Below are 26,912 nucleotides of genomic sequence, written 5' to 3' on the forward strand. Positions count from 1 at the left end.
CGGGTGGGTGGTGGCGGGGTCTGGGAGTGCTCTCCTGCAGGTGTGCTGGTGTCAGAGCAAAGAAAGAAAGAACCACCTAGGGATTCAGCAAAACAAAATTCATTCTGTTATGCTGCTCTTGAGAAAAATCCTCAGTTTAAGGGCAGAGGTGGATGTCGCAAAAGAATCCAGTTTTGCCTTCTCCCCTCCATTGTTTAAATGCACGTAAAATAGTAGCTTTAGGGAAAATCACACCTCTTTCCTGAAGCTCCTTGCCCCAGCTGTAAAATGGAGCAGATGATATCTTACCTGTAGATATGTTACCGAGAATAGAGGTCTGGCTGCCTCCCCACCCTCTCAGCTGCCAGCAGTGTGGTGGCCTCCCTCTTCCCCACTTTCCTCCCAAGGACCTCTGCTCCCCCAAGCTGGGCTCTCCTTAGAGATCCATGTTCTGGCTGCATGATGGACTAGCCAGGCTCCTGGGACCCTATGATTCTTTGGTTTTATTCCTCATTGAGGAGGCTGATTTAGACCTCCTCAGAAAAAGCCTGAAATCTAGACATAGTTTCACCTTTGGAAGTCAAAGTCACAATTCTACGTGTCTAAGGAAAAGAGCACCATAGCGCCCACATCTGTTCTCCAAGCACAGGAAGCACTGTCTCATCGACTTACCTTCAACAACATCTGGTACTTCATAAGTCTCTGGCTTGGTCCTCTCAGATACTTAAAAAGAGGGAGACTGTGACCCAGCTGACGCTGGCATACCTTGAAAAGCCAAACAGAAACAACATAAAACAATGCACACACACACAGAACAGAAGCGGCAACATTTAAATACAAGAAGTGAAATGAGCTCTTCATGGAAAGAAGGGGTAGCTGTGTCGACCAGTTTCATAATGTTATTGGCTGTTCAGTCCCTCAGGAACAGTGTGTAAAATGAGAGTAATGGGAAAGGGGATGGGCTTGGCTAGTATTTTTATAGGCAAGTAGGGATGCCGGAACATTTATTTCTTTTAGAAAGTAAGTCCATTAGGAGGGAGACAATGGGGCAGGCTTCTGAAAAGGTTGTCTTAGAATTGGGGTTTGGGGGTGGTGGAGTCTAGTCAAGGGTACATGATGGGCTTATTGATATCATTCCAGGGAACCCCAAAGTGTGACTTAATTCCACTTTTAAAACCCATCCTAGAAGAGGACCCTGGTTTTCTCACCAGGCTACAGCTGCTCATTACAGAGCTGTCCCATGGAGACTCAGGGCAGCATTGAAACTTCCAGTGTATAATTTCAAAAAAGAAGAGACTTTTAATAAACATAAATCCCAATTAATAAACATAAATCCCAATTAATGCCAAGTTCCTCTTCCTAGTTCATACTTCCAATTTCTTTACAAATTGGATGTACATAAACAGTGTCCAGGGAAAACAGTTTGTGGGAGACCTTAGAAATGCAATGTTACCCCAAAGTAGGTGCAGTCTTGACATTCTTGCCAGATTGCCCTGGCTCGGGGCAGATTCTTATGATATTTAAAATATATTTGAAGGTCTTCTTTCTGGGTGAGAAAAAGTTAGAACAAATTAACCAGGTAGCATTTTTCAGTAAGAGGACAGGATACTACAGCTTATTCATTCATTCAACAGGCCTGAGTATTTTCAATGTGTAAGGAACTGGGGATGCACAATAAATAACCTTCTGTTGGGGTGAGTGTGTGATGGGGAGATGAACACAGGGTTATAAACAACGCAGATGTGAATGGAGTGCTGTGAGAGCAGCTACAGGACTCTGGTAAATAAATAAGTAAATTCATGAAGAGGAGTAGAGTTTAAACTTTATCCTTTCTCCTCTGCTCTTTATCTGGGACACCAATATCTCCCCCAGATAGTTCTGCACTGAGTAATAAAAAGGACAAAAAGTGCTCGTAGCTGATGGCCTCTCCTTTCTCTCTCCCCACTCACTCCTTTTTACAGTTATCATGATGCCAACCCTACAAATAAACCTAAGAAACAACCGAAGGATAGAAATATCCCAGAAGGAAAATGTGGCAGTTCGGACACAAACCTAAGTGGTCTGGGCAACCCCTGCCTCAGACATCACCTTCAACCTGCAGCACAAGACTCTGAGACTGGAAAAGCTACATGACTATGTCAGTGCTAGAGATCAAGAGGGATTCCAAGTGCTGTGTGACCTATATTCTCATTGCATCAAAGACTGTGTGAGGTGGGAAACACATCTGCCAATATCCCAGATAGAAAAGATACCCCCAGCCTGTGGAGTCAGCTTGCCAGCTTCATCCATTCCATCAGGAGAACCTGGTCCGTCCACTCAGCTGTGCTTGCCACAGAGCCCGGGCTGCTCTGGCAGAGATGACCACGTGGCCACTTCCTTGTGGATTTCTGTGTCCCTGTCCTCTTGGTGAGGCCACTCTTGATGTCCTTCATCTGGACATGGGTTATTTTTTCCCTTACAGCTCTCACTGTGTCTATTCTACTTCTAAACACCCTGCTGTAGTGAATGATTTCCATTTCTGTAGCTCTTCCTCTCTCCCAATGGATTGTAAGTGGTCATTTCACTTCACTGCAAGGACTACAGCAACTCTGTCCTTTGCTATTCTCTCCAAGAAAAATTACACACACACACACACACACGTTTAAGAAGGCAGAGAGCCCTTGAGAAATGTTGTTCAGACTGGTTAAGAAACTAGAATAATAATTCAGGACTTAACAATAATAACTTCCTTATTCATTCACTCCAGAACTATCTGTTGAGTGCCTTTGATGTGCCAGGCACTGTGCTAAGTACATTTGTTAAACTCAATGGCTCCCAGAGTGCAGTAGCCTAGACTTGAGGAATACTCCTGCTACACTGAAGGCCAGGCTTATAAAACACTACAAATTGATTAAGGCATCTCACCCACATTTGGTTTGTCAGAGCACAAAGACATTGGCCTTTTGCTCCTAAAAGGATTCAAGGTTTCATTGCTTTCAACACTCAACACCAGAAGATTCTCAGAAGCTGGAAGAGACTGGAGATCCAGCCTTCCACCCAGGAAAACATCGCCAACAGTCGGCCACCTTTCCCTAAATCCTCCCAGCAACAGAGAGGGACCTGGTTCTCTTGGTGGATGCTGAGCTGATACCTGTGTTCCTGAAACCTTCACCCCTTGGTCCTGTGTCTGCACTTTGAGCATCACAGAACATTATATGCCTTCCAGTACTGAAACACAACTACTGACCTAAATTTGCTCTTCAGTCCAAAATTCCTTAGAGAAAGCATGTGCACTAACCAGCAGCATACAAAAGTACCTGATTCTCCTTACCTCCCTATAGAATAAATCAGGAGGCTAAAAAAATTGCTACCCCCAACCTCATATTCACACAGGAAGACATGATTTCTTACGGATTAAGAAGACTGTGGCTCAGGTTCAGTTCTTGGTTTTCTTAGCTACAAACTATTTGGTCCGAGGTCAGTTACTTAACTTTCCTTCGCTTCAGTTTCTCATCTATTAAGTGGGCTCACAATAGCAGTCAACTCCTATGGTTGTTGTGCGATTAAATGGGAAGATGTATAGAAACCTCTCAACAAATGCCCAATACATGCAGAGTACCCAACAAATGGTAGCTATTGTCAAAGCATTTTTTACTTTTGTAGAGTCCTTCTGTGTGCATTATTTTATTTGATTTCCACAACTTTACATATTGGTATTACTAAGCTTGTTGTATGCAGGAGAAAAGTGAAACTCCCGGGGTTTAAGTGACATAATTGAGGTCATGCTGATAGCAAGTGGCTCAACTTAGATAAGAAGTTTTCTGAGTCCCACCCCAGTGTTTTTTTCTATGGTACCACGTGAGATCTCAGAGCAAATGGGACTCAAAGTAAACTATTGACAAAGGGTATTCTACATGGAGGTTGGTCTCTGGGGCAGAATCTTCCTGGATACTACAAGCTATCGAATCTAATTGAAACACTTGGCTAGAGCAATATTTCAAAATTCTTTTCATGATTAGTGGAAGTCTGCAAGTATTACTGAGAAGAGGTAAACTGCTGTAGTAAATAGTGGGTGATGGGCCTGCCTTATTGGCTAACCAATACAGGTCTTTGCACAGCTGTGACAATGCCCTCAAGGATTCTCAAAGGTTAAGTAATTGTGATTTTTAATTACTTCATTTGTCTCAGAGTAATATTTTGTTCTTGGAAAGAATTTATTACCTGTATTTTGTCCCCAATATCATAAATCATATAGGATTATATGCAGGTATGTGGTCTGGATTAATGATTTCTAGGGTTCCTCCCAACATGGGAGACTATAAAAAGCTCTGTAAAACTTTAGGAGAGGAATTTTTCTAAGAAAAGATGTTTAGTTAGCAATTGCCTGACCATTTCCTCAAACTTGGCAATTTTAACTTGATAATATCCTTTTTCTTTTCCCCACAGGAATTTGGTCTTTTTCTCATTCAACAATTTCAATAAGTCTTTGCAATAATGATATAGTCAGTTATGAAATATTACTAAACTCTGCAACTAGATTTCACATTGGTGGTTTGATGAGCACAAAATTGCCAAATAGTATAAAACACGAATAATGCTATCAAAGTAAGTCAAAAAGGAAATTAATCAGATTGAATACAAAATGGTTTTTAACGTATCTTGAATTCTGTCACTGGATGAAAAACCTATGACAAGGCTGTGACGGAAAGCCCAGACAGGGCTATGCAAGGGGTCTTCTAAGTCGGTCAGAGTTCTGAGGGTTGAAGACTCTGTTTCTCCATTATGTCTAATACCTTGAAACCTGGGGATTTTTGTGTTGCTTGCTTTCAGTTTATCACAGGTACAGTAAGTCCCCATACATGTTCTGAAAGTGTGTTCGTGAGTACAATTTGTTTGTTAAGTCCAAAAAAGTTAGCTTAGGTACCCGAATAACACAATCAGCTATATAGTACTGTACTGTAATAGGTTTATAATACTTTTCACACAAATAATACATGAAAAAAACCACAAAAAGAAAAACATTTTTAATCTTACAGTACAGTACCTTGAAAGTACAGTAGTACAGCACAACAGCTGGCATACAGGGGCTGGCATCGAGCGAACAGGAAAGAAGAGTTACTGACTGGAGTGGGGAGAGGGGGTGGGAGATGGTAGAGCTGAAGGATCGTCAGCAATAGGAGACGGAGGGCAAGTTCACTCACGCCTGACGTTGATGGCACAGGTTCTGGTTCCTTGCTGGATTCAATTCTATCTACCTTCTTGAAAAAACAGGTCCAGTGATTTCTGGGTAGTAGCTCTTTTTTTCTCATCATAGGTGACACGGTAGCACTGGATTGCATTCTGAACGGCTGCTGCAACCTTCGTGTACCATTCTACATTCAGGTCCTTTGCCTCAAAAACTAACAGTGCCTCCTCAGATAAAGAGAATCTTGCCATTTCCTGTGTCGTGAGTCTCTTCCGTTCTTCAGTTCCTTCTTCTTCCTCTTGTCGCTCCACTCTCTCAATTATTTTCACTTTTGTTTCCATCGTTATCGCTCAGCATGTCTTTTTACTTTTTAGCATCTTTATTGGAGTATAATTGCTTTAAAATTGTGTGTTAGTTTCTGCTTTATAACAAAGTGAATCAGCTATACATATACATATATCCCCGTATCTCTTCCCTTTTGCATCTCCCTCCCTCCTGCATCTCCCTCCCTCCCACACTCCCTATCCCACCCCTCTAGGTGGTCACAAAGCACCAAGCTGAACTCCCTGTGCTATGCGGCTGCTTCCCACTAGCTATCTATTTTACGTTTGGTGGTGTATATATGTCCATGCAACTCTCTCACTTTGTCCCAGCCTACTCTACCTCTCCCCATGTCCTCAAGTCCATTCTCTAGTAGGTCTGAGTCTTTATTCCCATCCTGCCCCTAAGTTCTTCATGACCATTTTTTTTTTAGATTCCATATATATGTGTTAGCATACCGTATTTGTTTTTCTCTTTCTGGCTTACTTCACTCTGTATGACAGACTCTAGGTCCATCCACCTCACTACAAATAACTCCATTTCGTTTCTTTTTATGGCTGAGTAATATTCCATTGTATATATGTGCCACATCTTCTTTACCCATTCATCTGTCAATGGACATTTAGGTTGCTTCCATGTCCTGGCTATTGTAAATAGAGCTGCAATGAACATTGTGGTACATGACTCTTTTTGAATTATGGTTTTCCCAGGGTATATGCCCATGAGTGGGAGTGCTGGGTGGTATGGTAGCTCTATTTTTAGTTTTTTAAGGAATCTCCATACTGTTCTCCATAGTGGCTGTATCAATTTGCATTCCCACTAACAGTGCAAGAGGGTTCCCTTTTCTCCACACCCTCTCCATCGGTGCATCTTAGTACCAACTACATCACTGCTGCTTTTATGCTTGCTTCCAGACATCCTGGGCTTGAAATAAAGATACTGTACTACTGTACTCTATACAGTACTGTACAGTAAAGCACACAAAAGCACAACCACTTGCAGAGAAGGCATGCACGTGACAATGTACACCAGACACGTGAACTAACTTACGTTATCAGACATGTGAACGCACGTTCGCATCTTTGAAAGTTCGCAACTTGAAGGTTCGTAGGTAGGGGACTTACTGTACTGCTCTTAGACATATCAGTCATCATTTGAGCTGTTTAAAAATGCTTAAGTTGTTTGATCTATTGTCTCAGGCTCACAGAAAGAAAACAAGCAAGAAAATGAAAGGAAGGGCCAGTTGGGAGAGAGAGAAGAAATGGGAAAAGTTTAGAAAGCAAAGGGCACCGGGCTCATCTCCAAAGGAGGAAGGAGGCACTTGGTGGGGAATGATGCCGGCTAAGGCATTTCTCTGAGCCAGCTCCCAGGGAGCACAACTGGCCCAAACAGCCAGCCTATTTATTGCCCAAAGCCAGGTGGAGAACTGGCAAGAGGGGAGAGGTCTGTGTGGTGGGAAGGGAAGCAGACAGAAATACGATGTTGTAGGACAGGAAGTTCACAAATGGGGTGCTAAGTGGAAGACAGGCTGTAGACTTAAAATTTTCTAACTTTCCTTGATGCCGTAGAAAATAAAATGGAAGAAAATATATGTTCTATAGTTTCAGTTTAGTCCTTCTTTTGAGAGTGTTACTACAACTTTAGTGAAGAATTTAAGCCTGCTGTGTGATTCTTGCCCTAAAACAGTTAGCTTAGTCATTCAGAGAAGGATCCTCTGCCTCAGGGGTCTGGGGGGCCAGTCTTCCATTTCAGGGGACTTGGCAGGAAGCCAGGCTCACAGTCGTTCCCACCTAGCAGGGTGAGCTCAGTCAAACTGGACTCAGCTCACAAAGGCTGAAGTACTGCAAAGGACTCCCGCTTTGCATTCAAAAGGCAGATATAAGTTTTTAGACCACTTGTGTTTCCATTTGCCCTTGCCATTACACAGAAAATTAAGGGCTGACTTTAATCGCATGGTTATTTTGAGTTATTGGGAGCACAGACTTACTCTCTTGAGAAAGCAACGTGCCAGAAGTTCAGGGTTTTCAGTGCATTTTTCCAATTCTTTTAGAAAAGTCCTAGGGAAAGAAAACGATAATAATGCTTTGATTTTTACATGTATGGGGTTAACAAAATTTTCTGAAGTAAAATCACATAAGGTTTTAAGAGGTGCTTAGAAAAATGCTGTTTTCCAGGCTTTACTGCTTTTGACTCATCTTCAACATGCTGATTTGGAAGAAAACAATGTATTCTGTGACATTACTAGGATTCCCTGAAACCACTCATACCAGTTCTGGTAATTCTAAGCACCAGCCACTGACAGACTGGATACACTGAAGATCCCTGCTACATGATAGTAATGTTAACAAGAACTGCTGTTGCTGCTGCTACTACAACTATCACGGAGAGCTGACTATAAATCAGGCATAAGCTAAGTGCTTTGCAAACAATATCTCATTTAATCCTCCACCAAACCTTGTAAGACAGGGTTTCGTAAGTGTGAAACCTGAGGTTCAAAGAGGCTGCATAACTTCTCCAGAGAAAGCAGAAGTGGGATTTCCACTTCAGCCTTGTGTCTGACCAATGGACAACAGATGTGGTTAAGAAACAACTGTAGTTCAGTTCACCAAGCAGTCTCTTCCCTCCTATCAATTAGATGTGTGATCCCGGGGCCATTAGAGTGAGTAAAGTTAGTAAACAACTTGTGGTTTTGTCATCTGTAAAATGAAAGGGTTGGAACATGATTTCCAAAGTCCCTTCCTTCTCTCATTCTCTAGAACCCAACACCCAAGCAGCCCTGGGCCGAAAGGACAATTAATTCCCTGACCAGTTAGCATTTTCTAACACCCTGGTTCCCAGCACTCCGCTACGATAATAGGTATGTGGACTTGTGTCTTGGTCGACTTTGTATTCCCAATGCTGAACACAGTGCCTGACACAGAACAGGTGCTCAGTAAATGCTGATGCATGAGTAGATAAATAAGGAAAGGAACCCACAAATGAATACAACATCGATGCCTGACACCAGTACATGCTCCATTAATGTCTTTTCCCTTTTTCCTTGGGGACCTTGTGACACTTCTCGCATCCTTCTTATCCCATACCACCCCAATCCAATCCACTGACTCTGGACTACTTGATTAAGCCTAAAAATGTCTAAGCACTTTCATCTCCAAATTCCATCATTCTGATTTCCATCCTTCTCTTATTTTCCATTTTCCCTGATAATTTGAATGAATATGTACCTGTTGTGAAATTCATAAAGTTCTCTAATATTCCCAAAGAGAAATTCCTTGTTATTCCGAAGAACATCTGGAATTAGATGCTTCAGCCAAATAAAATCCATTGGAATGATATATCCCTGCAGAGGTGGAAACAGGGTAGGTTTTACAAACAGGAACATATAAGAGATGATCTGACTTAGCCACTTTAATAATTGGGGAGTAAGGCACACATGTCCTGAAAGCCATTCCGTCAAATACATTCTTCTGATATTATTTTCCTCATGTGTCTATCTTCAGAAGATGGCTTAATGGCAATGATAATAAGATGGCATTTTTATAGGAAGAACAAATCTATTTTTTAAATTCGTCACATAAGTCAAATGTGAAAGGAAAAAACTCACCCATTATTTTATGACCTGATGCAATTACTATTGTCTTATTATATTTCCTTCATGACTTTTTAAAAAAGCTGTTTTATATGGTTATAATCACAGTACATATATAATTTGTAGTCTGTTTTTCCATATGCATTTTAGACTCTTATAAATTTCTACATATATTGTTTTAAATTTAATCTTACAAGCATTCATTTCAATGTTGCTGTATATTATTAAAAATAATTATTTTGGGGCTTCCCTGGTGGTGCAGTGGTTGAGGGTCTGCCTGCTGATGCAGGGGACACGGGTTCGTGCCCCGGTCCGGGAAGATCCCATGTGCCGCGGAGCGGCTGGGCCCGTGAGCCATGGCCGCTGAGCCTGCGTGTCCGGAGCCTGTGCTCCGCAATGGGAGAGGCCACGGCGGTGAGAGGCCCGCGTACCGCAAAAAAAAAAAAAAAAAAATTATTTTGTAACAGTTGAATAATATATCATTTAGCATGTATATAAGACTTTATCAACCATTCCATTCCCTGGACATTTGGTTTTCTTCTGATGTTTTATTGTAAAAAATTTCTATTAAAACTTTGTACATATAGTTTATTTCTCAAGATTATTACCTTAGGAAAATAGAGAAAATATAAATTTTCACTCAAGCAAAAAATGCTACTTAAAAGAATAAGAAACAATTCTCTCATTTATTTATCAAAAACATTTAAATTATCATACCCACTGTTGGCAAGCATATGGTGAACCTAGGTGGGCAATGCTAGAATCATGTGAATTGGTACAATCCGTTGAAAGTTATTTTGTTACATGAATCAATAGTCATAAGGACGTTCTTATTCATACTGAAAAAACCACTTGTGATATTACAAGACCTGGAACTTTGGTGGGGATTCTAGAGACACATGGCAACTATTTTGAGTTTCTATCTGCAACAAACCTTTTCCAGTTTGAATACATGCTTAACGTCCCCCCGCCCCAAATCTACTTACGTCAATTATGTTTTTAATCTCTTTTATATAAGTCTCTTCCGTCTCAAGCAAGTCACGTATAATGCGCCTAAATCAGCAGCAGGTGGGAAGATGAAAGAAAGAGAGAGACAGAGGTGGGGTGGGGGTGGGAAGCAGTGTTTTAGAATTCTTTTAGAATAATGGTCATCAATACAGTTCCCCTTAGTGGCTCATCTACTTAGGTTGTGGTCAGTTCATTCCGTTCTGTTGAACACCCAAGGCCAACATCTCACAAAAGCACACTCTGATCACACTGGCATGAGAAGAAAAGGCAAAGTTAAACGACTCAAAATCCATTTATGTAGCCAGAGAATGACCTGTTTGTGAGCCATAGCAAGGGGGTCAAGAGGGCAGACATTGGAGTCAGAAATACCAGGTTGGGATCCTTGGTCAGGAAGGTCTGCCTGATCCCTACGTTGCACATGTGGTTTCCTGCTCCCTTCCTCTGGCATTCCATGTCTCCGTGTGATTGAGTTCCTCAGCCAGAAGACATGAGCTCTGTCTGCTTCCCCTGAGAAAGGCAGGTGGGAGGTGTGGTAGGCAGAATTCTAGCATGGCCCCCAAGATTTCTGGTCCCTGGTACACACATACATATCCTCCCAGTTAGTCAATCAAACACTAACTTAAGCGCTGCTGGGAAAGTATTTTGTCATTTGGTTTTGTTCCAAATCAGTTGACCTTAAGATAGGTAGATTACCAGGTTGGGCACATCCTAATCTCATGGACCCTTTAGGTCTGGGTCTAAAAGTCAGAGAGATTGGAAGCATGCGCAGGCGTTAGCACAGGGAGATTCTCCTTTGCTGGGTTTGGAGATGGGGGGAGGGCATGTGGCAAGGAAGGCAGGCAGCCTCTAGGGGCCAAATGGTCCCCAGAAGACAGTCAGCAAGGAAACAGAAGCACTAGTCTGCGGTGGCAAGGTACTGAATTCAGCCACGACCATATGAACTTCGAAGAGGTACCTTCTAAGAAGCGCAACTGGCCAACACCTTGATTTTATCAGTGGGACTTGAGCAAAAAGCCAGTCTTCTTATGCCTGGACTCTTGTCCCAGGGCAATTGTGGGCTGAGCTGCTAAGTTTGCGGTCATTTTTTGATGCAGCAATAGAAAACTAATAGAAAGAGTGAGGCCAGTCCCCACATCTATCTCCAGACAGACTGCTTTCTTTCCCTCCTCAGGCTGTGTGGCCATACTTTTTTTAGGGCTTTCTTTCAGGCCTCCAAGTGAATCAGTGTTTGTACAACTGTTCACATGTAGAATATATACATTTATGGTTTCCTGTGAGCTGTTGGTGGATTATCTATTAAACAGTAGCCTACCCTAGAAAAGAGTTTCTTTTCCTCTCATAAGAATGGGTATGACAAGGGACAAATAAAGGACACAATGTAGGAAATTCACACAAATACATAAATGGCTATTAGTCTTATGAAAAAAATGCTCAATATATATGAATCCAACAAAAACATATTAAAAAGAAGTACAATTTTCAACTTCTATAATATGGCAGACATTGCAAATCTCAAAGGAAGACCGGCAGATGAAGATATGGAAACACACTCAGATAACATTGGTGAAAGTACAGATTTGTGCAAGATAACTTGGAAATATCTCACCAAAATTTAAAACACATGCTCCTTGACTCAGTAATTTCACTTCTAAGTACGTTCATTGTTTGTAATTAGAACAATAGAACGACAACAACCAGATATAAACTGGAAATTACTTAAATTATGGTACATACATATAATGAAATGCTATGCAGTTTTTAAAAAGAATGAAGCTGACTGAATCATGCTGACATGACACAGTCAATGTATTTTAAGTGAATTTAAAAAAATAACCAAGATGTACAACAGTTTGCAGAGTGACTATTTGTATAAAATTTATACTATGTGTAAAATGAGCGTATATGCATACATATATGTAAAATTGTATATGCTTAGAAAATTCATGCAAAGAAACTTAACACATTGTTAACAAGGTGGGTGGGAGAGGGTAGGGGTGGGAGTTTGGGATTAGCAGATGCAAACCGGTATATGTAGAATGGATAAATAGCAAGGTTCTACTGTATAGCACTAGGACCTTGGGGAAATATACTCAATATCCTGTGATAAACCATGATGGAAAAGACTATGAAAAAGAATGTATATATATATATATATATATATATATATATATATATATATATATATATATATATATATATATATATATATATATATATATATATATATATATATATATATATATATATATATATATATATATATATATATATATATATATATATATATATATATATATATATATATATATATATATATATATATATATATATATATATATATATATATATATATATATATATATATATATATATATATATATATATATATATATATATATATATATATATAACAGACACACTTTGCTGTACAGCAGTAATTAACACAACATTGTAATTCAACTATACTTCAATAAAAAATAAATTAAAAAAACATTGTTAACAGTGATTGCTTTTAGAAAGTGATACTGAAGACTAGAAATAGAGGAGAAATTTTACATTTTATTCTGCACCTTTTTCAATCTTTGATTTAAACAAAAACTTTAAACATCTACTGCTTTTCTAATTAAAAAAATAGTTTACATGACGTTTTAAAATGAATGTTACTGGAGGTAATGACATATAAACCCCATTTGAGAGATATAAATAAATGCTATAATCTATCTATTTTATAGCTCAACAATTATTCTTTCTTAAAAATGACAATTTCCATATCTATTTATAAATGCTTGTTATAAGGCAAGACTGATAAAGGATAGCCATTGACCAAGGATACAATTGTAAGAAGTATAATTCTACCAAAAAGTTACTCTAAGATCATATTTAGCTTAACGGTATCTCTGAGTAAGAGGTTCCTTTGCTTTTTGTAAATCATCCTGAAATGATGATAGTTACTATGTCAGAAGGAAATATAGGCCTCAATACCAGTCTGTTTCTATGAGCCACGACATAAAGTACGACCACAGCAACAGTTAAGCATTCATAGAAAGCCAGAGTACAGCCAGCCTCTTATGTCTCCGTGAAGCACTGGGCTTAAGCAATTTGGCAAGGCTGTTTAAGAATGTGTTGACGATTAAATGAAGTCACAAGGCAGAAACAACTAGGTGGTGGGCAGAAATCAATCTTATCATCCAACAGTTAATATAAGAACTTAGAGACCCCTAGGAGTCTTTACGAATCTGACACAAGAAAAAATCCACAACTCAGAAGAAAAAAAGTCCCTTGTCAGGTCATATCCCAGGTCCAACTGCTTCATTTTACTTATTTGAGTGCAATGGATAAAACTCCAACAATAGAAAGTCTCCTGAACACTGGTAGCCTTCATTTCTGTTCAGATTTAAAAAAAAAAAGTTCTCATACCACTGTTAACCATTCTTTTATCTTTCTTCTCCTTTGTTTTCCTTTCAAATAACTTTATAAAATGGGAGAGAATCGATGATTCTAGCTGACGATTGCCTGCTTTATTATTCCAAAGCACATAAGTTTGTTCACAGAAAAAAATCAAGGATTTAATATCTAAAGTCATCAAGTATATATAATGTAGATAAAAAACAGAAAACATTGGGAGTACTCAAGTCATTTTAAAACCTTAAACACCTAGAGCAATTTATGCCCTGGTGGACATCTACCCAGAGGTGGAACACTGTAATTAGGATGGGGTTCACAACGCCAGATCAGCCCGCATGAATGTAGTCTACACTAAATGTATACTCTGGCTTTGTTTTACATGTAAAAGTGGTTCTCCCCTCACCCACACCCCCAGGTCATTAAGGAGGAAATGGAGGCATAATGTGTTTTAAGGGGCTGTTTCTTCTCTGAAGCCATATTTCAAGGTAGCATAAAAAAAGAGCTTTGGAGATCTGGTTCCATCCTATATGACAGCTCGTGTTTAAGATGATACCGTAAGCGAGAGGCAAGAAAGGAAAGCCTTTTAAAAAAATGAAAAAAAAAAAAAAAAAAAGAATGCAGCCCTATTTGGTAAGCAAGATCATTAATGTAGTATGTACATGTTAGGATCTCCTGATAAGTTTCTTCTTTGCCCACACACCTTAATCTGTTCCCCCTTCTAACCCTTGCCCCTCGTCCCCTCCCCAATTTCCCAGCTCTCCAGTAGAAGAGTATCCTTTTGGAAACCAGTCTGTTAGAAATATATTTTTGCTCATTACCTGTCAATACAATTTGCCGTCAAGAGATTTCATTTACTCCTTGTATTCTATCATATCACTCGCGTCAGAAAGTATTATAGATTTTCACTTTAAAAAAGCTAGTTTTCATCTAATACCCTCTTTGCCAAATGGAAAGGTCTATTCTTATCCGTCTCAAACCCTAGAGCATCTGATGTAATGGATACTCATCTTCTTAAACCTTTCTCTTCCTTTGGTTTCTCTTTATTATTCAATCTTCATTCACCACCCACCTCTCTGTTTCTTCTCTATTCCTTCCTTGCTTCATCTTCCTCCTTGTGTCTAATGTTGCTGCTTCCCCAAGGTCTGAACTCAGGTTTCCAGACTTCCTTCCCTCTTCTTCCCTCATGCTGTTGACTCTCCCACATCATCATTTTCCCGCCAGACTTTTGGTCATGCTCAAGCCCATGTTGCCAATGGTTTACATATGTCTTCACCTGGATGCCTCCCAGACACCTCATCACCTCAGGCTGAAATAGAACTCATCAGACAGAAACAGCATGCGTATCGGTGGAAGGGTCATACTCTAGGGTCCCTAAAACAGAGTTGTCATTGCAAACTCCTCCCTGCCATTATCGCTTACATTCAATCTGTCACCAAGCCTCATCTTTTCATCTCTGAACACACCTCTTGGAGTCACTGCTTATTCTCCATTGCCGACGCCACCAATACAGAGCAAACTCCCGAGGCTTCTCATCTTGAATACATTGGTGTACTCCTAGCCGCTCACTCTTGCCTCTGAGATCTCACTCCCATCAATCTATTTTACAGACCTCCAGTCTATGCCCTTCCTAAAGCTTCAAGTCCATTATGCCATCATTCTCCCTCTTCAAAAACTTAAAATAGCTTTCAGTTGCCCACAACTGTCAATATTCCTCCCAGGATTTCAAGACTCTCCATTCATGTGAAAAGAATCTTCCTAGGGGGCTTGCTCAAAAGGTAAGTACAGAGCCACAGATTCAGAATGGGGAGCAATGGATAAAATACAGAGGTAGAATCTGTAATTTTCACAAGCACCCCACATGATTCTAATGCGGATGTTCCCTTATTTGGCTAAGTAACACTGAGCTGATCCATTCCTTTAAGCCACCTACCCCCCTTTAGTTAGGCCAATGGTATCATTATTTTATACTTCTTTTCAAATTCTAATCATTCCTGAAAGTTCCATTTCTCCCTTTTCCATGAAAACTCTTTCCAACAGCTTCAGGTGAAATTAGTACCACAGTCTTATCCTTGCTTCCCAGACAAAAACCATTAGATCCATTTACCAAGCATGTACTAGCTCCCTATTATGAGCCAGGCACCATGATAGGCACTTGGGATAGAGAAATGTACCAAAGTGCCAGGCCTTAGGGAGTTCATAGTCTAATGGCAGAGACAAGAAAGTCAGTGACTCCTGTGCAGAGTGACAGGTACCAGGTAGCCAGAGGAGTCAGGAGCACAGAAGGGAGGGGACACTGCCGATTTTGAGTCGAGTGAAGTTTAATCAGAGTTTTGAAAAAAGCATGCAAGGGGACAAGGACAGGGAACTGTCCCAGGCCGCGGACGACAGTGTGGAAGAGGGAGCAAAAGTGAGCGATGTATGCTCTCCCAGTACTTGTAAATTCTTTGTTGGGGCTGGGCCAACAGTCTAGTACATTCATAAAATGCCAGAAGAAGATATAAACTTAAAGACCATCAGTTAATCCTTATATTACAGATGGAAAAAGAAAGCCCCAAGGCCATGCACTGACTTGTCCAAGGTCTCTGGCTTTGGCAAAGTCCGTGTTCTTCCCACTACATTATGTTGCTCCTCTTGGCCTATGTTTGGGGTGCATCTAAAGTCCTGTTTGCTGATTATGAAATAAAACACAAATTAAAATGAAACTAGCATGGTGATATAAAAATACTGGGTTTCACGAAAATAGGTTTCCAAGTCTATTTCTGCTCCTAATATGTAGGGTAACTTTGAGCAAGACATTTTCTTTCTCAGGGTCTCCATTTCTTCATGTGTCAAAAGGCTGAATTAGATCATCCTGAGTATCCCTACTGGCTCTCATAGGTCACTCTATAAATACATCATTTTATAAAAATTTATTTTTAACATCTTTATTGGAGTATAATTGCTTCACAATGGTGTGTTAGTCTCTGCTGTATAACAAAGCGAATCAGCTATACATATACACACATCCCCATATCCCCTCCCTCTTGCGTCTCCCTCCCACCCTCCCTATCCCACCCGGCTAGGTGGTCACGAAGCCCCGAGCTGATCTCCCTGTGCTATGTGGCTGCTTCCCACTACCTATCTATTTTACATTTGGTAGTGTATATATGTCCATGCCACTCTCTCACTTCATCCCAGCTTACCCTTCCCCCTCCCCATGTCCCCAAGTCCATTCTCTACGTCTGCGTCTTTATTTCTGTCCTGCCCCTAGGTTCTTCAGAACCCTTTTTTTTTTTTAAGATTCCAGATATATGTGTTAGCATATGGTATTTGTTTTTCTCTTTCTTACTTCACTCTGTATGACAGTCTCTAGGTCCACGCACCTCACTACAAATAACTCAATTTCGTTTCTTTTTATGGCTAAGTAATACTCCGTTGTAAATAAATCATTTTAAATAAAATGTATGATGTGGTCTTTGGTCTAACCACACCGTGCTTCTCATTTCTCATAAGAAAAGAAGCAAAGGTCGTAAGATTTTCTGTCCATTTGCACCCTCAATTAACTAAACAGTGAATGTGTGACTGCATGTACAATAGGACGGCAAGGAGAAGGAATCAGCGTGGGCTGGAGAGGTCTTGGTGGAGGTGAGATCTGGACTGTCCTGTGTAAGTGGTGCCGACTTGCAGCAAGACAGGAGGGTGTTCCAGGAGGAAGGAAACAGGAGCAGGGCTAGGAGTCGTGACTACACCCGGGGCCTTGTGGGAACCAGGTGCTGGGGCAGGGTCTGGGTGGGAAGCGTGGGAGTCAGGGGGAGCCGGATGGAGGAGACGGTTGTCACGCCAGGCTACGGTAAGACTCCACGCAGGAGCCGAGGGGAAGGTTCAGGAGACCGAGTTGGCCAACGGGGACGAGAAATGTCCAGGAGCCCATTTCATTCAGCACTGAATAGGTCCTGAGGGTTCAGACTTAGGAAAACATGTTCTTAGTTTCACATCCTTCTTCTGTTTTGGTTAGGTGTTGCATAATTGCTTAATAAATTCCAGAACTATAAATGGTAACAACATGAAACACTATGGACCCATACAATGACCTTGTTGAAATCAGTGATATTTTAAGCATTAATAAAAGGTCTGATGAATATAAACCATTCTCTGTCTCCTGGAAGGCTAACAGTTGAAAGTTTTGCTCAGTTGCTGATAAGCCATCTGTTCTGTCTTCTCCACTTTTATATCTTAGTTTCTATATTTTGTCTGATGTTAACTGGATTTGATCTCATTACTCTGATGTGTTTAGGGTAAACTACCTTAAATTCTTTTTAGAGAAGGATGGGGCATAAGTAATCACTAAAGTTTATCTGGCTCACTCTTCAATATCACATAATAAATAATGACAAAGTAATTTCACGCATACTGCACTTTTTAAAAGAGGGACTGCTTATAAACCAAATCCCATTAATCCTAATTCAAGTTAACAAACCTGCATTTGTGTAGCATTAGGGATTATAATTTTTTTTTTTTTTTTTTTGGCCGTGCCACGTGGCTTGTGGGATCTTAGTTTCCCCAACCAGGGATTGAACCTGGCCGGGCCCTGGGCAGTGAAAGTGTGGAGTCCTTAACCACTGGACTCAGGGAATTCCCCCAATTTTTACAAAATTGTGGTAAAATATACATAACATAAAATTTACCATTTAAACAATCTTTAAGTGGCATTAAAATACAGTCACAATGTTGTGCAACCATCACCAGAACTTTTCCATCAATCCAAACTGAAACTCTGTACCCATTAAATGCTAACTCTGCATTTCCTCCTCCCGCCAGGCCCTGGTAACTTCCACTCTACCTTCTGTCTCTATGATTTTGCCTAGGTACCTCGTATAAGTGGAATCATACAAAATTTGTCCTTTTGCGTCTGGCTTATTTCACTTAACATAATGTATTCAAAGTTCATCCATGATGTAGCATGTGTCAGATTTCATTCCTGTTTAAGGCTAAATATCTTCCATTGTTTGTATGGACCTTTATTTTTTTTTTTGGCTGTACGCGGGCCTCTCACTGTTGTGGCCTCTCCCGTTGCGGAGCACAGGCTCCGGACGCGCAGGCTCAGCGGCCATGGCTCACGGGCCCAGCCTCTCCGCGGCATGTGGGATCTTCCCGGACCGGGGCATGAACCCGTGTCTCCTGCATCGGCAGGCGGACTCTCAACCACTGTGCCACCAGGGAAGCCCTAGACCATATTTCATTTACCCATTCACTTGTTGATGGCCATTCGGGTTGTTTCCATCTTTGGGCTATTGTGAACATTGGTTTGCAAATCTTTGTTGAGTCATTGCTTTTACTTCCTTTGGGTATACACCCAGAAGGAGAATTGCTAAATTATAAGGTAATTCTATTTTTAACTTTTTGAGGAACCACGATATTGTGTACCATTTTACATTCCCACCAGCAAGGCACCAGGGTTCCAGTTTCTCCACATCCTCATCAACACATATGAGTTTCCATTTTAAAAATAATAGCTAACCTCATGATGTGAAGTAAAGTTATTTTTTTAAATGTGCATATCATCTTCCTTGATCCATTCAACACCTGACAAAGAGCTTCTGCAGGGCAGATGTCCTATCATCCATCCCTTGTCCCCATGCCTTACAAGTAGGAAATTCTCAATAAATGTTTATGGAATGGATGAAGGTAGATTTAAGGAACAGACACCAATTCTGTAAGCAGGAGCAGGCACTAATTGTTATTCTCATTTCACAGACGAGGAAATTGGGACTCAGAGCATTAAGTGACTTGATTGAGGTCAAACTGCTGACTTGGTACTGCCAGAAAGAGGTCAGGTCCAGGTCTTCGAGCTCTAAAACTAGAGACAGGGGAACTGATGTGCCAAGGGTGAATGTCAGTCCACTGAAACAGTACAATATTCTGACTCTGCAGCATGGCTCTATAAGGGACAGGGCCTGCACAGTAAGGACACAGGGAAGCAGGTTGGAGAAAAAGGGGTGGCTCAGACCATCAGCCATTTATGCCTAGGATTCAAGGAACCTGGATCAAATCGCAGAGCCACGGTGTATCCGCACATGTGCAATCCAAACATAACAAAACTTCACGGGAGAGATTTCTGGTACCAAGTAGACTCCTGGAATACTGCTGATAGGAAAACCATTACTACCTCAATTCATGGGAAAGGGTAGTACTGGTACTAATTCCAAGAGGAGTATCCAGTAACCTGATAACCCTCCCGTAAGGAAAAGAAATTGTGAAAGAGTTAATAAGCTTCTGCCTCATGCAAAGGGAAATCTATTGCAAAAAGGAAATTCCCAAAGATTAAAAAAAAAAGTGTATAAAATAGTCAAAGATCAAAAATTGATGAAAAGACACACTGCTTTCTTTACCCTGTGTACCTTTCTGCAGACCTATTTGTATCTAGATCTACCAGCAGATATCCTATTATTCTATTAATTCCTTTCCTCCCAAGAGGGTTGGTTTGTTTGTTTATTATGCTAGAAACATATTTCTCAGAGATATTGCTCTTTCTAGGATTCCTTAGCCCTATATCTGCAGGATCAAACAAATAGGTGTTAATTAATATTGGGCTTTATGTCCTTAGACCATTAGACCAATCAAGACTGATTCATGAAATGTATATTTTTTCAGAGCACATGATTTGTCAAGAACTTTAGAATTGGCTTTTGAAAAGTGCTGTTATAAGAAAAATCTCACTGTAGCTATTTTTAATTCCTAACTAATGGTCCATATTTTAAATAATACTCAATATAAATCTCAGGCAGGACTATAACTGCCTTTTAGAATTAATTTGAGTAGGATTTGAAGCATGTATGCTCCATAAAGCAGGCAATGAGCGCTTAGAAATTATTAACTATTAAGAAAAGGGTAATAGAGAATTAGATTTTAGTTGTCCCTTAAATATCAGCACAACCAAACTTAAGTGCAAAATTTCTAACTCAAATGATTGCATCTGGGCCAGGCACGTAGCCCCCATGTCATAGTCAACAACTGTTTTCTGAACATCTCCATGTGCTGTAATTTTCTTTTTTTCCTCTGTACCACCCCTCACAGGATCCAAATAGTTTTTCTCAGTTTAGATAACTGTGGGCAGGATGGTGCCAATTGTCTTTTAAAAGTTAAGTGTTAATCAGGTAGAATTCAAGATTGTCCCTACACAAGTATCACTCGTTCACTCAATTTGGATATATGCTCCTAGCTTGGGGAGAAAAAGGTAGACTTAGAGGCAGTCCCTCGGAACCTGCACAGAATGCTGTATGGCCCTGGGAGTGTGAAAATGGATATATGATCTGCAGGTGGAGAGGGGAGAAGAAATGCTGAGGGATCTAATGGCAGGGGGTTGGTACCAGGTCACTGTCACAGGGGCTGTTTGAGCATTTGCAGCATGGAAAGGAAATCTGTGGCAGTCTCACTCCCACCCGCCAGTCTTCTTCCCCCACTCCCTCCCCCGAGTGAGGCCCACTCAATCCACAGTACAGCTCTACTGCACCAAGAAGGGTCCCAGCAAGCAGGGCCTGTCCCAGCAAGACTGTCCCTGTCCCTGTGGGACCCCTACTGAGGGTTATAGGGGCACATGAGAGATGCCCTTATGTATTGATGTGGAAGGGGATGAGTTGAGGTCCCTCCCCCCATGCAGAAGTGAAGAGAAAGGAACAAAATGGGTTCTTAGAATGGCCTGTGGGTGAGTACCTCTTTTTGCTGTCAGTTCCCTTCATCTTCCAGCTCTGGGTATACCTAGTATGGTTTCATCCAACTGCCAAGATCCTGGAATTGAAGGAGGCTGGTAAATCGTGCCAAACCACAGGAGCAGAAGCAGGAGCTGTAGGAAAGGGGCTAGTGTGCCTCCAATGTCAGCATTTGGGCCTTGTTGGCATCGAGGGAGAAGTACACTGAGGCCATTGTACTGTAGATGAGGCTTCTTGGACCGAAAGTTTGAACTTTTGATGAATGTGGGAAGCGTTCAGCAAAAATTCAATTCAACCAGCCATTAATACATATTCACTCCGTGCAAGGCATTGTGGGAGGCTTCTTCAAGGGAACTGGAGACGAGTAGGATGTGATCTCCATCCTCAAGAGGTCTGAGGACTCTCAAAAGAGTAGGGAAAACAGATCCACAGATATTTATACAGTGACATAATGCCACTGACTGTTATTGACACGTAACGAACACCCTGGGCTGGGTCCACTGGCGAGAAGAAGGAGGATTCTGGCCCTTGGGGGTCATCCAACACCCATCCATTCACCATTTCACAAAAATGTATTTGAATATTCCATTTTAGACCTGCTGAGCTTAAGACTGATGTGACACTTAAGTGAAGACACTCAAGTTTGGAGCTCAGAATCTAGACTAGAAATATAAATCATGGATTAAAGGCAATGGATGAGATCACCAAGCAGCAAGTGTGGTGAGAAAAGAATACCCAGAAGGATACATGTGGGGGTAGGAGGGGCTGGTGGGCAGTAAAGGAGGAAGAGGAGAAAGCCAAGGAGTTGTTGCATTGTTTTAACTGCTGATGCTGTATTAACAGAAAATGTATCTCTAAAGATGGGAAACACAGCAGGTCCTTTTATAGCAATGATGATGATGGGATATAGCATGAAGACCAGCTCACCGAGCGAGAGCTTTCTGTAGCCCACAGTGGCATGAGGATGACAGCTGTCCACCCAGTCCGTGAGGCGCCGTGCTCAGCACTTCACACATGTTACTGCTCTGTAGTCAGCCCTCACTGCACCCTTTCAGTCGGGAATTACCACGGGGCACAGAGAAGTTGGGTCGCTTGCCCCGATCTCGTGGCCAGCAGGAACTAAGTCAGGATTCCACCCCACCTCTCTAGCTGCCCAGGCCTTGCATAGATGCTCACTGGTTTCAGAACACACAGCCTGTGGTGTGTCTGAATTCATGGGACAGGGCCTGTACAGGGTCTGTGAGGAAACCTCCTACCTTCTACAGAAAGCACAACTTAAGCTAACAAGTCAAGCATGGCACTATGTTGATATGCTTCAACTGTGTTAGGTACTAAGTAGCAGTTATCAAACCTGTTTCTCCTTTCATGACTTCACTAACACTTCTCTCTTTGGGTCTCTTTTGTTCCCACCATCTCCCAGGTTCTCTTTTCAGTCTCCTTTTCCCCAAAACTAATAATACATGCTCTACTCTCTGGTCCTCTCTCCTATATCTGCTTCTCCCTCTGCTCTTTCTCTGCCTTATCTTCTCCCTTCTAAATTTAACATGCAAATTGCAATTCCTCTCAGTTTTCAAGTTTACCATCTTGATGCTACAGCTTTCTTTTTGCCACCACTTTCCTAAATTCTCTAGTGCTCTGTGAAGCAAAGTCCTGATGGTGAGATTGAAAGTCATTTATAAATTTTGTAGTGGTCTCTGTTCACAAGCAGCTACTGTGGACACTGAGGGCAAGGCAACACTGTCTTCCTTCTTTGATGGTCAAATCAGCTTCACTACTATCAGTTAATTTTATCTCCAACTAATTTCAAGCACTCCCTCCCAACAAAACAAACTGAGTACTTTGTTATATACTATCCAATCTATCATCCTCTTCCTCTCCTTCTGGGGTGGGATGGGAAGCCAGCCTGCTGTAGGAAATCATTCTCCCAGATGGGCAAAGATGCCGTCCCTGTGCATGTATGTTCATGTGTGAGCACCTGGGCAGGCATTCTGGACCACCCCATCTCTTATCCACACCCTCTCCCCTCCTCCCACCAAAAGCCCCACATCCTCTTACCAATCTCCTGACTTACTTTTGAAGCATTTCTCTGTCTGGCTTGTCTATCGCCATACAGGCTGATGTAAATATGTGATTTTTATATGTATTTATCAATGTTTGGTTCAGTTTGTATTTTTTGTGGGTACAGTCCTATGTGTTCGAGCATGTGGAATACACACATGCTGACACCTGCACCGATGTGGGCTTAGTTCCAGATGACGCGACAGGAATATGATGGCAGTTGAACATTTGTACATAAATACAACATACACATGATACCTGGGGGGAGGGGGAATGTCTGTGGGTTTACTTACCAACAGGGTTTTATTTTGCATAGGTAAAGGGAGTTGCACTGCACTAACAATAAATTAGCTTATTTATGGGTCACTGTCAGTGATTCCCTTACAAATCACATTACCTAAATATTTCTATCTGTGGTCTGACATGCCACGTGGTCTGAGTTGATAATACCAGTACTGAGCCATGCTCTCTACAGGTAATATATGAAAGAAAATAACTGCATGGTTGAAAATATGCTAAGGAGCTTAAAGAAAGCAATTACAAAACCTCTTAAGGGGCTTCCCTGGTGGTGCAGTGGTTGAGAGTCCGCCTGCCGATGCAGGGGACACGGGTTCGTGCCCCAGTCGGGGAAGATCCCACATGCCGCGGAGAGGCTGGGCCCGTGAGCCATGGCCGCTGAGCCTGCGCGTCCGGAGCCTGTGCTCCGCAACGGGAGAGACCAAAACAGTGAGAGGTCCGCGTACCGTAAAAAAAAAAAAAAAACCAATAACAAAACCTATTAAAAATCTAGTTAGAAATAACATGTACAATGTTGTATTTACAGTTTCAAACTGACTCAGTAATCTACTTTTAAGTCATTACCTGCCATTCCTTTTACAATAACAAATCCAAAACTTTTACTTTACTGAAGTAATGGGTTAATCTTTTGTTTTCTCTCATGTTCTCAAATATATCCAATTACAAAGTCGTTCAAAATATCACCTCTGTTAAATGATAATATTTGTTCTATGAGGAGGATGCTAGAACAATATTTGGAGAACAAAAAACTAAACCCATAAAGGATTTATTTATAATCTCTTCCACTCAGTGGAAATTTATCTTCTCCTGATTTTGTCTATTACATGTATTAAGTATTTTGAATGGGGAAAACACCTCAAAGAGGACATTCATGCGGATCCTAGCTCACAGTTGATGATCTGACTAAATGATCTCAATTAACTAAAGAGGTGTGGAGAAGCACTTCCTGGAGTTGCCATGCACCGACAGGAATAGACTCAAGCGGGACCCATCACCTTCCCCAACACGCAGGGGTGGCGTCAAAGGTCAGGCCAGACTGGGCTTCGTCAGTGACGCCAAGAGGGGCAGGAAACGCGGCACGCTGGCCGCGCCCCCGCCCTCCGCTGGGAGCCCCTGATTGGGTCCCCCGCAATCTGCCCTCTGCAGCCCGCTCCCCTCCGGGGAGGCGAGCCCAGCCGAGAGCCGGCTGCCCAGCCCCTGACCAAGATTTTAAACGGGCAAGTTTTGTTCCGGAGACCCCCATGACTTTAGCTTCGCTGCCAGGAGGAGAGCCGACCTGCGATTTGAGGAGCTGGTCTTGAACTTGGTGAGTTTTGCTTTAAGCTCTCTTTGAAATTAAGTTGGGATTGAAGGTGGGGCGGGGTGAGTCTCTCCCCACCGTCCCACTGCATTCTTAAAACGAACCGCTGTCGCGAAGCTGTATGCTGCAGATTAGAGTTTCCTTCTTTTGTCACTGAGGCCCCCAGAAGCTCGAGGCGTAAGTGGTGTGACAAGAGATCTTTTAAAGTCTAGCCTGCCCTTAGACCTCTTGCTCTGAAAAGGAAAATAAGATGCTCAGAGAACTGCAACTCAGTCAAAACTTATCTCCCGCAGATGAGTAAACCTTTGCATGTTCTGAACGAACGGATCGCCTAACAAATTCTACCTCCTAATGCAAACTGTACGGAGACCAGTTGTTTCATATGGAATTAATATATGTGATCAATCGTACCATTTTAAAAAATGCTCTGCATCCCACCGCATCCTAGCAGGGGCCCAGGCCCCTGGTGGGTGGAAATGTAGTCTTCCCTTCCGGATCACTAAATGTGGTAAGTTCTAGCCCGCTCGGCGGGGATAAATCTCAACTCCCCGCCTGGTTTGTTCTTTGTGAGGGGAGACTGACTCCCTCGGTCCGCAGCGGAGGGCTCCGGACCGCCCGGCCTCCGGACCGCCCGGCCTCCGCCCCGCCCCTGCCCGGCCTGGCCGCCTTGCCGCGCCGCGCCTCTCCGCAGGAGCAATTCCCGGGCTGCAGGACCGGAGACTCGGAGTCTGTTCCGCCTCCTCGGCGAGGTCTCCAGGGCCGAGAGGGGAAGAGAGTCGCGAGGAGGTGAAGGCACGCGCGTTCGCACGGTGGCTCAGGTTGGAATGCGCGCTGGGGCCGGGGAGGCACGGCTGAAGCAGACACTGGTCCGGAGCGCGCCCGGCCCGGCGTCGGGAAGCTGGGGCCGCCCGACCCGCCGCGGGTCAGGGCTGCCCGCAGCCCGAGAGCGCGGTGGGGAAGGAGGCGCGTTCTCTCTCCGGAGCGCCTTTGTTTGCTCGGGCCTGCGGGCGGGCGTTTGGCGACCGTGACCCTGGGCCGAGTCTCCGCCCAGGTGCAGCAGGTAGGCTGGGGGGCCCGGAGCTCCGGCGGGGTGAAGTGTCCCGGGGCCGGGCGGGGTCCCCTTTCCTCGGAGCTCCCGCGAGGCGGCCGCTTTGCCGCGATGCCGAAACCGGCCGGAGCCGGGAGGAGAACACCGAGCCCTGCGGGCCTCCGTTCCGGCTGGTGGCCCCCAACCTTGCAGCCACACCTAGGCTGCAGGGGTGAATTCGGGTAGAAATCCTGTGTCGTGTTGGGAGTTGGGAAACCGCCAGACTAGGCTAGGGAAGCTTTCGGTGAGTTACTGTCTGGGGAAATGGAGACAAGGAAGTAGGCAGGCGGGGAAACTGGAAAAAGAGACCTCTTTCTAAGTGGGGAGGTCTTTGCCACGCTTTCCTTTGACTCTGCTGAATTTTATTTTGCATCCTTAAGTGACAGAGTCAATTGCTTACTCAGATACCACTTACGTAGGTCCAGAGTAGGAACTTTTCATCCGACTCTGACTACACACCTTATATTTCTCTTTCCCAGTGTTGGTTTTCATAGTTTATGGGTCATGTTAAAGGGACACCAAAGTTGTAATCGCTCCGTGGCTGGTGGTGGCTCGGAGCTAATATTTAGGGTAATTCTCTGATGCAAGTACATCCATTAGAACTGGATTTGTTCCTCTGTGCCTTTATTTTGGGAAACTTTGCCTTGTCCCTATGGGGGAAGGGAGAAGGGTGTGAGAAGCTGAAACTGACCCAGAAAAGGATGATTGAAGGTAGTTTTACTCAGTGGTGGTGCTGAAAAGATCCCATCCTGAACTTTCTGAAAGGGGGATTGGTGATTAGCGCCTGAGGTTTTAACTTTCTCAAAAGAAACTTATCGTAGATTTTATATCCTGTGACAGGGTGGGGGAGGGGGGGAGCTGCTTTTTGGAGTCAACTCTTTTTTTTAAAGAAGATAAATTCAATACCTGAAATGTTTCCATTAAATACTTAAAATGATTCTCCCCTTTCCCTCTCCTCCTCTCTCTCCCATCCCCTCTCCCACTGGGAAACACGTCTCCTTGAGTGTTTACTGAGCACC

General features: G+C 42.5%; 2 protein-coding genes across 8 annotated transcripts in view; one reads left to right on the forward strand and one right to left on the reverse strand.

Annotated features, from left to right (window-relative positions):
• MCF2L2 (MCF.2 cell line derived transforming sequence-like 2) overlaps positions 1-26,912 on the reverse strand; it is a 191,182-nt gene that overhangs the window by 38,100 nt on the left and 126,170 nt on the right. The window contains exons 15-19 of the mRNA XM_024767261.1: positions 10,040-10,106; positions 8,689-8,804; positions 7,452-7,521; positions 1,433-1,525; positions 652-744 (exon numbers count right to left, since the gene is read on the reverse strand). Coding sequence (XP_024623029.1) covers positions 652-744; positions 1,433-1,525; positions 7,452-7,521; positions 8,689-8,804; positions 10,040-10,106 — 439 coding nt within the window. The remainder of the gene's footprint in view (positions 1-651; positions 745-1,432; positions 1,526-7,451; positions 7,522-8,688; positions 8,805-10,039; positions 10,107-26,912) is intronic.
• Positions 24,543-26,912, forward strand: part of B3GNT5 (UDP-GlcNAc:betaGal beta-1,3-N-acetylglucosaminyltransferase 5) — a 64,004-nt gene continuing 61,634 nt past the window's right edge. For 3 of the 7 annotated variants that reach the window (XR_003006212.1, XM_024767320.1, XM_024767272.1), the window contains exons 1-2: positions 24,543-24,812; positions 25,100-25,314. The gene's annotated coding sequence lies outside the window, so the exon portion shown is untranslated. The other 4 variants (XM_024767300.1, XM_024767282.1, XM_024767291.1 and 1 more) reach the window with 4 other exon arrangements.

This window comes from Neophocaena asiaeorientalis, unplaced genomic scaffold (assembly GCF_003031525.2).
Source record: "Neophocaena asiaeorientalis asiaeorientalis breed wild unplaced genomic scaffold, Neophocaena_asiaeorientalis_V1.1 scaffold225, whole genome shotgun sequence".
In the NCBI taxonomy this organism is placed as follows: domain Eukaryota; kingdom Metazoa; phylum Chordata; class Mammalia; order Artiodactyla; family Phocoenidae; genus Neophocaena; species Neophocaena asiaeorientalis.